We start from the raw sequence: 16,750 nt of genomic DNA, 5'->3' as shown, positions 1-16,750 counted from the left end.
CACTTTCTCTATCTCCTTCCTCTGCTCTGATTTTCTTTGCTGTATTTATCACTTCCTGAAATTTTCATATATATTCATCTGTCTCCTTGTTCTTGTCAATAAAAAGTTAGGCTCCATAAGAACTGAGAGTTGTGGTATTTTACCACCAGATACCTACAGTACCCATGCACATAGGTTAGTACTCAATACATGCATTGAATGAATGGGAGCTGTTAAAATTTGAAAATAGAAATGAAGTGATATGATCAGGTTTGGATGAAGGCAAAAATAGGAGGTGGCATTGTAGTTGGGGGCTGGGCTCTTAACAATAATCTCGGTGAGATAAGGTTGACTTGGTTGACTTGGGTAGAAGCAGTTGAGCTATTAAAAAGAGACTGATTTAAGTCTTCTCCCACTCAAAATTGTACACCCCAATTTTAAGCTTCACTTCTCTGACCCATTTACAGATTTGGTCTCCTGGCAAAATACTTGTCAAATGTCTCGGCACCTAATGAGAGAATGCTAAAACTGGAAGTAGGCACAGAAATCATTAAATTTGATGCCTCCGTCAGATGAGAAAACTGAGCTCGAGAGAGATAGAGATTCCACTTAGAGTCTCTTGACTTGGTGAAAGAAGCCAAGACTCAACCTGCTTTGCCTTATTCTTCTGTGCTCTTTCATTTCCCTACTCATTGTATTATAGAACTGTAAGAAAAAAAAATGCATGTACTTTTTAACATCTTAAGGACTTTGAAACTGCTGTTTTAAAAATAACTTGCTATGTGATCACAAGTGCAAGTTTGGCTTTTTGCACTTTAATTGTATTTTGGGCTCTGCTAAGTCCCAAGAGAGTATATCAGGTTTTCACTGGAGTCTTTCTGTTCAGTGGCTTCAGACAGTGGGGCAGCAGGCAAAGGCATCATTCCAAGGTTGATTCCCTGTTTGCTTCATGATCCTCCTGCTTAGCTACTTAATGTCATCTTTGAGGCAGGATCTCAAAAAGCGGGACTCTGTCCAGTGTTTTAAGGAAAATGCAAAATAAATTGAGTAGTATCAGTAGACCAGCCTGAAGAAAAATAAAGAAAATAACTTTTCCACACTAATGTAGATTCATTTCAACACATATCATTAATGTAAATTTTCACCTCCAAAGTGCCCAGGTAACAATATCTCAACATTAAGTGTAATAACTGCTGAGGGCATTTTCCCACCTCTCGATAAAACTGCAGCATGCTTTCCTTCCCTCCTTCATATATTCCGGTCTAATTTGCACAGGATTCAGAAGCATTTCACTCGTTCATGTAAATAGGCTGCTTGTTCCTGATGAGCTCATCGCACAAAAGCTCCTGAAGAGCTTTCCTCTCCTTGGCAAGGTGATGTGTGATCCTGACACACAGGCTGAGAAAAGAAAATGGGTCATTCACTTGGGACTGATGGCCTGAGAAGCTAAAGAATATGTGGGTAGAAGCAGTATTGTTTCTATTGGCAACGACTTGCATGTCTACTGAAGTTTGTCTTTGGTTTGTACCCCTTGAACCTGAGCAGTGCAGACTCTGAACAGGTTTGAGAGGTGTGGTTTGGGCCTCCCTTTGCTTCACTTTGGGCTTCCCTGGTGGCGCTGATGGTAAAGAATCTGCCTGTAACCCAGGAGTCCTGGGTTTGATCCCCGGCTTGGGATGATTCCCTGGAGAAGGGAATGGCAACCCCCTCCAGTGTTCTTGCCTGGAGAATTCCATGGACAGAGGAGCCTGGCAGGCTATAGTCCATGGAGGGCCCACTTTTTCTTCCCATGCTGCATCCTCTCCCTGCCAGTCTCTGCTGAGGCTGTTTATTTTTTAGGAATCTGAGAATATAAGGAAGAAAGCTGTTAGGGGTAGGATTGTCTCCTTCCAAAAATCGTATATTGTAGTTCTAACCTCCCAATACCTCAAACTCTGACCTTATTTGGAAATAGGGTCCTTGCATAGGTAATTTAGTTGAGGTCATACTGCAGAAGGGTGGGACCCTAACCCTCTATGACTAGTATCTTTATAAAAGGGAAATTTGGACATGCACAGGGAGAGTAGCATGTGGAAATTAGTGTCCCAAACCAAAGAACTACTATTAAACTCTGAGAGAGCCCTGGAACAGATCCTTCTCTAGGACCTTCTGAGGGAACATGGCTCTGATCACACTTGGATCTTGGATTTCTGCGTCTAGAACTGTAAAGACAAGACACTCCTATTGTGTAAGCAACATGGTATGTAGTACTTCTGTTACAGCAGCCCTAGCAAACTAATATAGGAGTTACTAATGGAGGGATTTGTTGTTGTTGAGTTGCTAAGTCATGTCTAACTCTTTTGCGACCCCATGGACTGTAGCCCACCAGGCTCCTCTGTTCATGGAATTTCCTAGGCAAGAGTGGGTTGCCTATTCCTTCTCCAGGGGATATTCCCAACCCGGGGACCAAACCTGTGTCTCCTTCTTTGGCAGGCAGATTATTTTTCACTGAGCCACCAGGGAAGCCCAATAGAGGAATAGCAGAGTGTTCATTTCCCAGGTTTAGCTCTGTCTCAAGCTATAGCATCCTCTGTGAGCGTCTGAAATATACATAGGATCCCGTTTAAAGCCCTCCAATGGCTCTCACCGCCCTCATTACTGGATCTTCAAGACCAACCCAATCTGCCCCAAAAAGCTCTTTGACATGATCTCCTATTACTCTTTTTCTTGTGACTCTCTGCAACCCCACTGCACCTTGCATGCGTACTCAGTCATGTCTGACTCTATTTGCCACTCCGTGGACTGTAACCTGTCAGGCTCCTCTGTGGGAATATCTCTACAAGAATACTGGACCTTACCATTCTAAACTCTAAACACATAGATATTCACACCTTTTTTCCCTCTCTCACTTAAATTTGGTTTTTGTTCAAAACGAATTTCCTTGACCACCCTATGAAGAATAACACTTATTTTGCTTTTTTCCTCCTTCAATAACACCTCTCAGTACCTAATTCCATGTATCTCTTTATTGCTTGTCATCATCTGCAAGCATGTAAGCTTCTCAAGTGTAGGAACTGGTAGGTTTGTTGTTGTATCCTCAAAGCCTTTGAATGGTGGAATACATCTGAGGAGCTCAATGTATATTTCCTGAATGAACGGATGATTTGCCCGACACTTGGAGACATTATAATTTTAAAATTTCAACAGCTCTATTTCCACGGTATACTGGGTTGCTGCTTTCACTTTTCTGTTACTGTGAGATTGCTTCCACTTCCTATGTGTCTGAAAACACTCCTCCTCCTCTCATCCTTTCCCAGCACAGACTCCCAGGAAGGGCATTTCCTAAATGAGAAAGGACAGAAAATGAGCAACTCTGAGGAGTCATTCCTCTTATTATTGCTTATATCCTCTGCAGAGTCTGGAACACGACAAATAATTGACTTTAAGGAATCAACAGGAAATTATTATTTTTAATCTTTTTTTTTAAACAAAGAACTAAATTTTAATGAACTAAATTTCACCAAAAGTAACCTATGCTTTTCAGGCGAACCTCCTACTTGGCTTAAAAGATCTTTCGGTTTACCCAGTTGCTAAGATGGTCCCCAGTGATGGCTTTGTCCAGGTATTCAGGCTGTGTACAGTCCCTTCCTTCCCCTTGAATGTGAGGTGGTTTAGTAGCTCACTTTCTAAGGTGATGGGCTGTTACTTCCGAGATTAAGTATAAAGAGACTAGCTTACACCCTGAGTGCTCTTGCTGTCTCCCTCTTGGATGGTGCGATTTTGGGGGAAGCCAGCTGCCATCTTGCAAGTCAGTCATGTAGAAAGGCCCACGTGACTGAGCTTGAAAGCCGATTCTCCCCCACTTGAGCTGTGAGATGACTGCAGCCCTGCGTGACTGTTTTGAGGGCTTATGGGAGGGTCTGAGCCAGAAACCCCTACTAATATATCCCCTGATTCTGGCCCACAGAAACTGTGGGGAAATAGATGTTTGTTGTCCCCCATGGATAAGGGTTGGACTCATTTGTTACATGGAAGTAGACAACTAATATACCATGTGCTGTGTTTGGTCTGTGGTCACCAGTTTTAAAGGGCTGCTAATGTGAAAAGTTATCTTAAGATGATTCTTCCAAAGGCAAATATACATACATACAAGAGGGTTTTTTTTTTCACGTCTGAATTTAGCCTATAATGTTTATTTTTGTATATTAAATGGCCAAAATGCAAATATATGAAAGCTCTGTTTATACATGTTGCCCCATTTAGTCCTCATGAACACTGTCTGAAATAAGGTGCTTCATCACCCCATCTTAACTAAAGAGAAGCTGAGGAATAAGCAGTGTAAGCAGCTTGCCCAGGGTCATACAGCCAGTATGTGGTGAAGCCCGACAGTCCAGTTCTGAAGCTGAGGCCTTGACCATTAATCTATGCTGTTGCTTAGACAAAAAGGTTGATTAGAATATTAAAATAGGTCAAATTGCTTTAAAAAACTAGTTCTAGCTCTTGTGTAGAAGAGTTATTCAACCAGAACGAGAGTTTTCATGATTCAAAGATGCAATGTTACCAACCTTTGAATTCTCAGAATTAAATGAGATGAGATTTTTTAAAATATTCAAATGAGGAGACAAAACCTAAATTATCATTGGGAAAAAACCAAAAAATTTACCCTCATGGAGGCAAGGTCATTCAAATCACTAGAAAATCCAAACACATTGCTGATCAGACTTTGTGACATTATTAGATTTATTGACACATTTCAAACACATCAGTTTATGCTGACAGCAAGTATGAGGATTTTGACCTAGTTGTGCTGCCTCTTGACCTAGGACGTCAGCAAATGCCCAGTGTAGATAGAAGCTCCTCTGGAGAAAGGCCTTAGGAATTCTGAGAAACTGGAAGTTCCCATGCATTGTTGTTTCACAGATGAAGGTTGCCCTACCTGCCTTTCTTGGTTGTGCTGCTCCAGATTCAGTGAGATGAAGTCTGAAAAGATTCCATGAGCTGTAGGTCCCAAATGTAGGGATACTCATTTTTTTTTATCATTGATAGAAGGGAAATGTACTAAATGCAGATTATGTGCATTCTGTTTCCTGTGGGCACGGAGCAGTAACAACTGAAAAGCATGCTGGGGCAGCCCAGGTGGTGTGATGTCCAGAGCACACATGCCCAAGCAGTTAATTCAGAAGGAGAGAAAGGTGGCTGGTGTCATGACAGCAGCCAAGAGCTGGCCAGTCTCCAGTGCCACCTCAAGGAGCTGTGGTTTCTGAGGTTCAGTGGCAACCATCCACACAGAACTCAACTGCTAGAGTCAAAGTCAGAGCACACTTAGCTTTTCAGCCACAGAACCTAGGCCAGTGCCTGCCCACAGGTCCCCACACAGGAGCGCTGGGGACCTGTTCACTCCATGAACATCCCTGGCTTTCAGCATGTGCCAGTGGATGGGTACTCAGGGTACCATGGTGCATACAGCAGACCCACAGATCTGCCCCTGTCCACTTACAGCCACGAAGTGATTGTGCAAAGAATTTTGAGTTCAGCTGAACAGAGATTTGACTGTCCTAGTTAGTACTAGCATATTCTAAAACCTCTATACGTTGGTGAAGTCTTCTTATTTCTTCTGTGGTTCAGAATAACTTCATAAAACCATGGAGCTTAGATAGAAATAATGGTTTTCAACTGGTTGACCCCTTCATTCTCAGAGACAAAGATTCAGGGGCTCTGTGTGCTTTCCCCAGGGTCGCTCAGCTGGACAGGGGGCCAGGACTGTGCCAGCAGCGGGGTGGGGTCCACTATTCTTGGGTTTACTCCTCACCCCCAGGCTCAACATGGACCGCAGTGTCCATTAGCAGACAGGGCGAGGAGTGATTTGTGTTCATTCTGTTTCTGCTCTGAGGTCTCTCAATGTCTGGGTCACTGTGATTGTACTGTGCCTAGAAATTCTGGAACTTCCTGACAGAGCCAGTCTAGAGTGCTTCAAAGAGGAGTTGTTTTTCTGTCACTATTTCCCTGAATCCTGTCTAGCTGATGGCACCTAACTTGAGAAAGGATTTCTTCTGACCTCTTTTTAGGGACTTGTTCATTACTTACAATAAGATACCTTCCAAAGTCTGCCAGACTCCGGAGCATAACATTTCTAATCAGAGCTCAACCAATCCCAGAAAACTAGTTTCAGTGAAAAATGAAGTGACTAATAGACTAAGTCTAAATGATTGTGAGGTGGGTGATAATCCTATTTTCCTAGTCAAAATAATGTAGAGCTGTTAAATGCAACTTCTGAGGTTGTTTGTGGGTTTGAATATTAATCTTCCTGAACACACACCTTTTTATTCCATCTGTAATTTGAATGCTCAAAATGTAATCATGTGTAAGAAAACATGAGCTTTAGTATTTAAAATTAAAGCTTCCAGTTCATAATCTGGTCCCTAAGCATCTTACAATTCAGCAGGGGAAGGGGATCAACATTTCTTGAGTACCTACCATGTGCCAGGCTCTTTACTGGCATCTTTTTCTTCATATGTTATGGTTTATCCTTCAGCTCTCTCACTTATAATTATCCCTTTATTACAGAAAATGAAATTGGTGCCCAGAAAGCCATTGGTGGTGCTGGGGTTTGAACCCAGGTGCAACTGCTAAAAGTTCTACTTTCTATGATACCAAATGATTTAACATCATTCCTAGAAAGACTGATTGAGAATCTGTAGTTTTGCCCCTTAATCCAATAAGTGAGCCTGACTTACACTGAAGGAATTCAAAGATTCATATAGCAACCACCCAAATTTGACAGCAAATTCATCTGACAGTGACCACCATAATGTCAGTGATAAAAATGGTTCAGTGTAAGCCAGACACAAGTACACTTTATATGTACAGTCTCAGTTGAGTCCCACAATCATCCTATCAAGTATCTGCTGTTATTATATTGAGTGGCTGAGCCCCTGTGTGGCTCGGGATGGGATGGGAACCCAGAGATGCTTTCTTCACTCTTCTGTACAGTTGTCAAATAGAACAAAGCAAGGCACTTAAAGACTAATTATCGATATATTTTACTTCAATTACTTGATGGAAGACAATATTTTAATGAGTTATAAGGGTTATTCCCATGTTAACTAATAAATAAAGAGGGAGTTCTTATCATGATTGGTAGAGGTAAGAGTGGTCATGATAAGATACAAGGTCTAAAGTCCCATCAATGATAACATGTTGAAGAGAAATCCAAAGGAATCAGCCCTTCAAGTAGTGGGAGTCAGGACTGGGGTAACCCACCATACTATAATGAAATAGGGGAGATTATGTATTTCTGAGCACAGTGTGCTGGTGACATCAGACGCTATTACCTTGGAACTAACCTTCCCCGCTCCTTAGAAGGAATGGGCTTCCCTGCTGTTCTGAGCCAGCCTGCCTCCACCGCTGGGGACAACCCTCAGGCCTGCTCTGCCAAAGGAAACTTGCCTCCAAGTCTGTCTGGCTTAGCACTTCATCATTTTCTATGGAAAGGTTGAATCAAAGTAGAAAAAGGTCAATCTCTGACACCTATCTCTCTGGCAGTATCTATTTGAGGCTCTCTTTTAGGAGGCAGGAATAGGAGAATGTTTCTGAATTGTGTTCCTCTTCAATCATTTAAACCACTCTTTTGTATCACAGCTGCTCGACTATGCAGTCTTACATCCCTAATCTCCCTTTTGCCCCTGTTGTTTTTATTTAGTTTCTAAGTCACGTCTGACCCTTTGCGAAACTGTGGACTGTGGCCCACCAGGCTTCTCTGTCTAATGGGATCTCCCAGGCAAGAATATTGGAGTGGGTTCCCATTTCCATCTCAAGGGAATCTTCCTGACTCAGGGATCGAACCTGTGTCTCCTGCGTTGGCAGGCAGATTCTTTGCCGCTGAGTCACCAAGGAAACCCTTTTGCCCCTATTAAGTGTGGTGGTACAGTGTCTGGAGTCAGACCACCCAAGTTGGAACTACATCTCTGACACTTGCCAGCTCTGTAAGGTGGGTCAAGCTACAGCCTCTCAAAATGCCTGTTCCTTCATCTGAAAAGTGGAGACACTACGGGGTCATACCTCCTGGGGTTATTGTAAATTAGAGCACATAAGGCATTTAGAACTGTGGCACATGGTAAGCGTGTCAATGATATATTATCTGCAACTATTGCAGATCACAGTTAGGGCTTCTGGTCTTGTGTTTATGATGAGATCTGCACATGTTGAATTATGTATGGAACTGTTCGATGGAAAGACTTCAGCTCTCAATTGATGTAATGCAAGTAGTAACTATTTATTATATTGACATATTTACAAAATATTACAAAGTGAAATACCACTCTAATTCACCATATTACACAGGGCTGCATACAGGCAAGACAAAGTATATGGAAAACATTTACTTCTGTCTTTGGTATTAGAAATCTACACAAATCCGCAGCATTTAAAGTTTCCAAGATGAAGTATTAAACATAGACAAAGATGTAAATGGTAAGGTCATGAAAAGGGACGCTAATATCCTCTGCTGGGAACCCCCAGGTCCATGAAATGCAGCAAGAGAGGGAGTCTATTGGCTAAAATAACAACAAAAGAAACAGCACAAGCTACAGTACTTTACATAGGAGTGTTTCAGTTTGTATGAAGCTGCTCTCTCAGTAACATCTGGCAGACAGTTAACAGACAAAACATTACCCAGACACAATGTTGCAGGTAAGACTTTACGGGAAAGAATCCACTCCAAGAGACACCTTGAGTATGTAACTTCACTATACAGAACATCTTATAAAACTCAATTTCATGATCATTTACACATATACAAAAACTTAACTGGTTTTAGCAAGTAACTTTTCTAAAACACAATCACAGTTTACATAATTCTGAGGTAAAGGTCCTGAATCTATCCTATTTGAGAAGTCCTAGCCCACGAGGGTCTCTAAAGGAAGAAGTATTCACCGAACATCAAGTTCTGGCCCTCAGTGGGTTGGGGAGAAGGCCAATCACACCCACCTCATTTTAAAGATGATCCAAGATTTCAGAACTAAGTGTTCCTAATCTGGCTCTATGAAGTTAATGCTTCTAATGTTTTCTGTAGAGACACTGAGTCTTGTCAGAACATGATTTCTGCTATGGAGAAAATATTTCATCAGGAAAGGGCCAAGTTAGTGTCTTAACTTGATTCTCTTGACTGGGCACTCTGTACATCCCAGGAAAAATGTACTTAGACTCCTCATATAAACAGTGAAGGCTTGGTCAAATAAATGCACCGCAGACTTATCTTCCCACCAGTTAATACACACCCGGAAATGGGACTCAGACGGGAAGAGCCACAGTGAGTGCTGGGAGCCCACAGTGGATAAGATCAGAAAAGTCTAGTGACCCTCCTTCATGTCCCTGAAATGCATAAAGGACCTTAATGTGCTTTCCTTCTCAAATCCTCAATGAGGTTGTTTGTGCTACTGTAAATACTCCAGGAGAATGTGGGAATCAGCATGTATGTCCCAGGTCTTTTTCATTTGGGCAGGGGAGTCAGCGAGGAGGAAAAGGCATATGTTAATAATGTTGCTTCTCTGAAATGACTTACTATAAATCATAGTCATTGGTCTGTTTATGTAAACAATGGCACCTTAACTCAGGTTACTTGTAACTACCTAAAAAAACATACACAGCCAAGATTATCTCATAAAGTGAAGTACTACATTTTCTAAAATAACCCTATGAAATCATGAAGGTTGTGAAGATTTAACGTGAAGATACTCTTTTATCCACTTTTTTGGGTATGTCTTCTTATGAAAAAGTTTGCAAATATAATCCAGACTTAAAATGAATAATTAACTCCTCCCTCCCACATATGTCACTTACTAAGCAAAGCTGAGCATTTGCCTCTTAAACTTTCACATGAGGAACATTGGTGGTAGTGGGGAGGTAAAAGTGTTTGCCAGGCAATGAGTCACCTTGCCGGGCAATTTAAGACAAGTAATGCTGGACCTTTTCAATAAGCTGCCCCAGTGGCAGAACTCCCATTTTTCTTCCTGCTGGAGAAAGCAAAATTAAACTTCTGCTTCTTTGTACCATCAAAAATTCTGGAGAATGGCACATGAGAAGAAAGTAAATACACATTAAACATTTACTAATGGCTGGCATTCATGGCGTCTCACTGGACAAAATAAAAAGAAACATGGACCAATGTGCTTTCAGGGCTTTCTGGGGGAAGAAAAGCTTTTGGCTTTGCCCTGGTCCCTGACGATGACAGACGGGCAGGCTGTTTCTTGCATAGCTCTAGGCGAGCCATTAATCTGTCAGTACCAGCATCTTTAGAAATCCCAGCATTAAGACTTAGGAGGGGAAAGAGAGGGAAGATGTTGAATAGCCAGAAAGGCAGCTTTTTAAACACTTTAGTGAATTCATAATGCTGTACAGGCTGCTGTTAATCCCTTCTCTGAAATTCCTGGTGCAGTGCAACGCTGGACTGGAATTTATTCATCCTCTTCCACATACGTGGATGGAAACCAGCCCACCTAAAAAGGAAAAGCAACCAACACAGCAATGTGACTCTCTATCCAGCTCTTCAAAAGGCTCTACAAACAGAACATTTCATTTTCATAACACCCAGAATTAAGCTGGGGTTTAATGCCCACTGCAGATGAAGAGGATTGGTTTAAACTGCTCCTAAAAGCCCAATAGAGCGAGTGGTAGAAAGGGTGGAATAAAATACGCTTCAACAGTGTTCTAATCTGCCAGGACACAAATATGTAAATTAAGAGGTTCTACTACTTAATGCTCTCTCTTTCTGCTATAGAACAAGATATAAAGACAAAGGTCCTATGCCTGCTCTTTCTAATTTAGACCAGTGGCCCTCACAGATCTCTTGTGCTCCACATAAAGCTGATGCTCTAGACTTAAAAAGAGGCTTACAGACTCAAAAGAACTGACATGCTCCTAAACCCTTTTCCCAATAGGAAGCCATCAAATTTGCCTAAGTAAACTTTATTTATGTCAGTATCCTAGTCACACAGTGCATTTTTCTGGAGTCCCTGTTTTCAGTAAGGAACACCACCCATGTGGAGCCAGGCCTCTGTGGGGGCGACAACTGTAAGGTAGTGTAGGGGTTCCCCCCCAGCCCATGGGTACCAGTGGCTGCCCAGCCCCCTTCATGTACATGATGAACACATTGAGAGGGACGCTCACCCTGCCATTTACTTCTCCTCTCCACCAGCCGTTCGCACTCATCTTCGTGTAAATCTTCACCACATCTCCTTTCAGCAGGGACAGTTCTCGCATATCTCTGGCACAGAAGTCATACCGAGCAATGGCGATGCCCAGCACCTTTGGACTTAACACTGTAAAGAAATGATGGGGCGTCAGAATGGATTTGCACTGTACCAACTATAAGAAGCTAATCAGATGGATGTTATAGATGCTATCAAGATGCACAGCCGTGATTTCATTACAGACTAGTGATGATGGCAGAGGGGCTTGAAAGCAGCAGAACTGCTGTTTCAATTCAATCAGCGCTAGTCAGGTTCACAAAGTTTAAAGACCCATTATTCGGTTTTCATGTTCTTCATAGGAACTTCCAAACAGGGACTAGTTTTTGTAGTTTGGCGGGAAAAAAGGTTAATATCTAAGTTACTATCTAAGGTGACAGAATCTCAAATAACTAGCATAAATTCCCTATTGATGGCATAGTAATCCATTTTTAACTAGAACCTCTATGGTAAAAGCTTCACAGTTTTATCTTGTAATCTTGTCAGCTAAGACTCAAAACAATCTTTTTTTTTTTTGCTCTGAAAGGCTCCTACTAAATCCATGTCATCACTTCTAGTTAAATGGCATCTCCTCCCTCCAGACAGCCTTTTTTTAGTTAAAGCTATTTTAGAGACAGTTACTCTTTTATATATAATTTCATTCATGAAGAAGCTTAAATCATGTTTCATGGAAAAAAATAATAAACGCCATCCATGTATCTTCTTTGTTTCATACAAATCTTATCAAACTTCCCTGGTGGCTCAGATGGTATAGAAAATCTTTACTGAAATACATAACCAAAAATAAGATTCAGGGTGTTCGCCTCCTATCCTTAGATTTTTTTTTTTTTTTTAATGGTAGGAGAGAAGCTAACCTCTTCTTTGCCCTCACCTGCCTGTCCTGAAAGGAAAACTCAGTTCAAGCTGGACATCTGTTCGTCTCTGGTGTTTCAGAACACATTTCATATGAACATCTCTACCTGTTGCTCCTTGGGGTTATAAAGTATTTTCAATTATATTTTCAGTGGTTCTGAGAATCACTCATCTGGGAATGGTGAAACTTTATAAACCTTAAACGGTAGAGAAACTGAAGTATAAGAAAGGAAAAAAACCCATGGGAAATGCCATACATCATATTTTTAACAGTTCCCAGTGTCTAGGCAGCTACAATTATGTCTGTCACCCTGGAAAAGTGTGCCCTCTTGGAGACTGGGATCTCTGGCCTATTTTCCAGAGCTTTGCAATGATAGAAATTTTTTAGTCTCCAGGTGTCCATCATAAGATAAACGAATGGCAATGCTGTAGATTTCAGAACTGTAAAGGGAGCAAAAATAGGTCATTTTATTTTACTGTTCGGACACAAACCACTTTAATAGCTTCCTTACTGAAAACCATCCCATTACTGGGGCACTACTCAGAGCCGTGCACATAAAAACACCCCAGTGATGGAAAAACCCATCATCAACTTAACTGTGTGACCTTGTACAGTGCTCTGAACCCCTCTGGGCCACATTCTTCTCACCTATAAAATGAAAGGTCTATACTAGATGACTTGTAAGGGCCTTCTAGTACTATATTTTATTATTCCATTGGGACTTACAGGTTAATTTTTAAAAATCTGTAAGAAAACATACTTTATTCGGTCATCATGTACTCCTTACATGTCACATAAATAGCCCTTACATTCTCTGGCTAATGACAGAAATTAAGGCCAGAATGCCCTGTACAAGCAGATGAATAGTCATCCTTCAAAGCAATATGAACTAAATTCTATTCTTATATTTGGAGATAAAGTTGGGATTTTGGTCCTGTTTATTTTCTTAATGGAAAGACATGAACACTGGCTTTTCCCGACTAAAATTTCTGATCCTCAAGAAAACTAGTTTTAGAAAGCACTTCATTCTCCCTTTATACTTTCGCCTCTCAACTCTTTCCAACTGATGAAAGAAAAAATGTCTTGCTGAAATACATAACATGAGCACACACATAAAACTAGAGGATTGGAATGTCAAGACAAACGATGACTTGATGACAGAGAAAAGGAAAGTGCATGGTGGGAATGTGACTGGAGGGGCTGTTTGTGAGGAGATGTGTCTATATGAGAAGCCATACACAGAAGTCAAAATACTTGCAAACAAAAGCAAGTTGAAAAGACATATAAAAGCAGTAAAGCAGTACCTGACCAGAAAGGAGTGGAAGAAGGGGGGACAAAGCTGTAGTCTGGTGGAGTTACAAAAGAAAACCCACAGAACAAAGAAGGGGCTTAGAGAAGGAAAGAAAAAGAGAGAAGCAAAGAGCATTTAGGTGTTGGCAAAACATATCTTGACACAGCTATTTCGTTGTCTATAATCTTAAGAAAATTGTCACATCAAAGTTGAAATATCAAGCTTCATTTTCACCCATTTGTCTCCTATTATCATTTCTAGATGAAGAACAGGCCAGATTTTTTACATTTTGATCGACATTAATGCAATTCAGAGTGATCCATCCCTTTATAGGTGAACACAGCATTCCCCTCCAAGCTGCCATCATTGAACCCCTTCCAAGAATGGCCTTCTCTTGGTGTGGTACACAATTCCTACTTTCTCACATCAGTGAAGATGGGGATCATGTAATTTCTTAATGTAATATGCTTCACATTAAAACTGATATAAAGAAGTAAGAGCCTATAGGGTGGCATCAATGAAATATGCAGAACCCATTGAAAGTTCAAGAAAATCACTCATAAAATTTGTTATGAACCACTCTCACTTTCCAAACAAGCAAGTGCATGGTAGCTTATTTCCAAAAATAAAATATCTGGAAAAGAGAGTAAATATACCCCCCAGTTGTAGGAATGTACAGAAAATAATCTATGCGTTTAGATGCTCAAAAACCTCTCACTTTACTTTTAATAATCAGGGCTAAAATTATCAAATGGTTTGAAAGTATCAGATGGCATACTCAGTGCTTTATATTCATTTAATTATCACAAAAACTCAGAGGAAGGTACCCATGATATTTCTTCTTCATATTTGAGGTCAACCTAGATTCAAACCTAGGCAGTGTGACTCAAGACAAGGCTCTTCACTGCTGCCTACTCTGCATCTATCCCTCTGCTTCAGGTACCACCTTAGACAGTTTTAAAACTCTCCCTGCTGATGCCAAGGTGCCATTGCAATAGAAACGAAGTGTGATTGTAAACTTTCTCCCAATGTTTATTCTCCCCTTGATCCATGTAATAAGTTATTTGGTTGAGCTATGTTTGCCCAGAGACTCTATTACTAAGTTCTTGCTACTGGGATGGGATGTAAGCAAAAGTTGATCATGAGGCATCTTTCCTGGGAAGGCAGCTGGCACACACCTTCACCCTTCTCTTCTTCTTTATTCTACCCTGCTGTCTGGAATGCGATAGCTACCATCCTGGTTCTTGAGAAGGCAGACTTCACCTTAAGGATGAACTTGAAAGAATCTGGGTTCTTAACATACCCTTGTACCTAAGAATAGCAGTAGCTCATTAAGGGGATGCTTAGATTCCAACCAAACAGACTGCACAGAGGAACTGAAAGGAGGGGTTCAGTGATTCTTGGGTTCATATATAAATTGATGCATGCATGACACTTTTTTCATAAGTGGCCTCCCATATTTAACCTACCCTGAAGTGTATCCTTGTTGATAATCAAGGTTCTCTTCTAGTCCACTGCATGTTCCAAGTTACACTTTTTTTTTTTTTAATGTAGCAGTATGTGCCCATACAACTAATTTTATAATCTGTGCAACTGACTTTGTATCACCATGCTATGTAACTGTTTGTTTGATTTTTGAGGTCATGTTATATCTATCGTTAAAGAGAGGAAAGGATGGCATCTCTAACTGAATGAGGAAAATGGCACCCTAACTACTATTGGCAGAAAATCTGGTGCCAAGATTCCTATCCCACGTTTGGGAGAACTCTTCATTCTACTCATTACTTCCGTGTAATGAGAAGAATTTGCTCCTCAAACTGTTTTCTAAGTGTCCATCCTTGATTCTCTCTCTGGGACTATTTATCCATGGTGTAATAAAAAGAAGTGGTATTTCCCTGTAATTTCTAATGAAGGTAATTCAAGTCAAGAGTCTGAAAGATAACAAAAGATAAGTTAACTCTAGAAGGAAGAAATAAGAAATCAATGAAAACACAACTAAATGGTACTTAAATCGCAAATTTATGTAGATAGCTCCTCCTCCTATTCATTGAGCTCATCTTTGCTCACTTAACTGCTCAAAGACTCCCAACAAAAACTGGCACAAACAAAGGAAAGAACATGAAACATGTTCATGTCTTGTTGCCCAGGATCCCTGAGAGCCATAATCTATCAGTGATATTCCTACAGCAACTATCATTTTTTTCTGAGATGCTGAACAGCTATTAAATACTGTATGTCTCATGGCATTAACCATACCATAGGCCCGAGGAATCTTCTCAGGAGAGAAACTGATTAACCTCTTACATCCCAATATGTAGCTCTCAGCCAAACATTTTAAGTCCTGGTAAGATGCTTTCTAGTTTTCTACACATTGTAGCATGACTTATTGTTGTCAGTCTTTCTACATATCAATTTTCACTGCCTTTGGGTCCTAAATTCTTATAAGCTGGCAAAACAGTATTTGAATGCCTGGCACCTACGGAGATAAAAGTGTAAAAGAATGTGTCTCCCTAGGAAAGTATGGACTTAAATCTAGATGTAAGCAATGTCAGAATAAAGTATTTGATAAACATATTTTGTGAAATGGTTTAGCCTATAAAACATTTATGCCCATAGAGAGACTATATCCACCTATTTCTACACACACATACAGATAGACGTTTTCTACATTATTGTACCAAGATGCTAATATAAAAATTATTGGCAGGTGCATATCCTGGAATGGAATAGAAACAGCTGAGTAACAGTGACATTCAAATGGGAACATTGAGGGATTATAACCTCCCATTCCTTTTACTTCCTGGCCTAAAATTCATTCACCACCTAGTACTATAGGGAGCCTGGTGCTAGTACATCACCTTATTCCAGGAAGCTTTTTAAAAGAAAGAACTTTTATTCATATCTCTATCCACTGAGATAATATTAAATCTATGTTGAGACCTTTTTCATTGAAACAGTCATTTGCAAACCGCATGCCTTAGTGTAGGGCCTAACTTTCCTCCTTCCTCAAATACTTTCAACTCCTTATTAGCACAGACGGAGAACATTGCTCAGAGAGACCATCACAGCCAGGTAGGTCTCTCTGGTTAATTTCATATAATACCTGGTATTCAAATAGGCTGTTTATGGAATATTAGCAAATAAGTGGCTCATAGTCTAGTGACTTGACAGTTCTCATTAGGAATTATTAAAAGTACAGTCAAATATTAACTCTTCCAAGTTAAAACTTGAAATACTGACATTTTCTAATAGAAACAGAAGCTATTGGCATAACCATTATAAACTGACTGGCAAATCACTACTGAATATTATTTAGTTCTGAGACTTGACTGAGATGACAGAGCCACAGAAGTATGTCAATTAAAAAAGGAACACAATGTTCGCAGTAGAATAAAAAGTACTAGT

At 40.5% G+C, this 16,750-nt stretch overlaps 1 protein-coding gene across 1 annotated transcript in view; it reads right to left on the bottom strand.

The window, feature by feature from the left end:
* Positions 1–8,211: 8,211 nt before the first annotated feature.
* The window catches only part of VAV3 (vav guanine nucleotide exchange factor 3), a 412,159-nt gene continuing 403,620 nt past the window's right edge, over positions 8,212–16,750 (bottom strand). The window contains exons 26-27 of the mRNA XM_043878931.1: positions 11,122–11,273; positions 8,212–10,451 (exon numbers count right to left, since the gene is read on the bottom strand). Of these exons, the coding sequence (XP_043734866.1) occupies positions 10,410–10,451; positions 11,122–11,273 (194 nt within the window). The 3' untranslated portion in view covers positions 8,212–10,409. The remainder of the gene's footprint in view (positions 10,452–11,121; positions 11,274–16,750) is intronic.

The sequence above is a fragment of the Cervus elaphus genome, chromosome 20 (genome assembly GCF_910594005.1).
Source record: "Cervus elaphus chromosome 20, mCerEla1.1, whole genome shotgun sequence".
Taxonomy (NCBI): Eukaryota; Metazoa; Chordata; class Mammalia; order Artiodactyla; family Cervidae; genus Cervus; species Cervus elaphus.
This window is presented reverse-complemented; position numbering and strand designations above follow the sequence as displayed.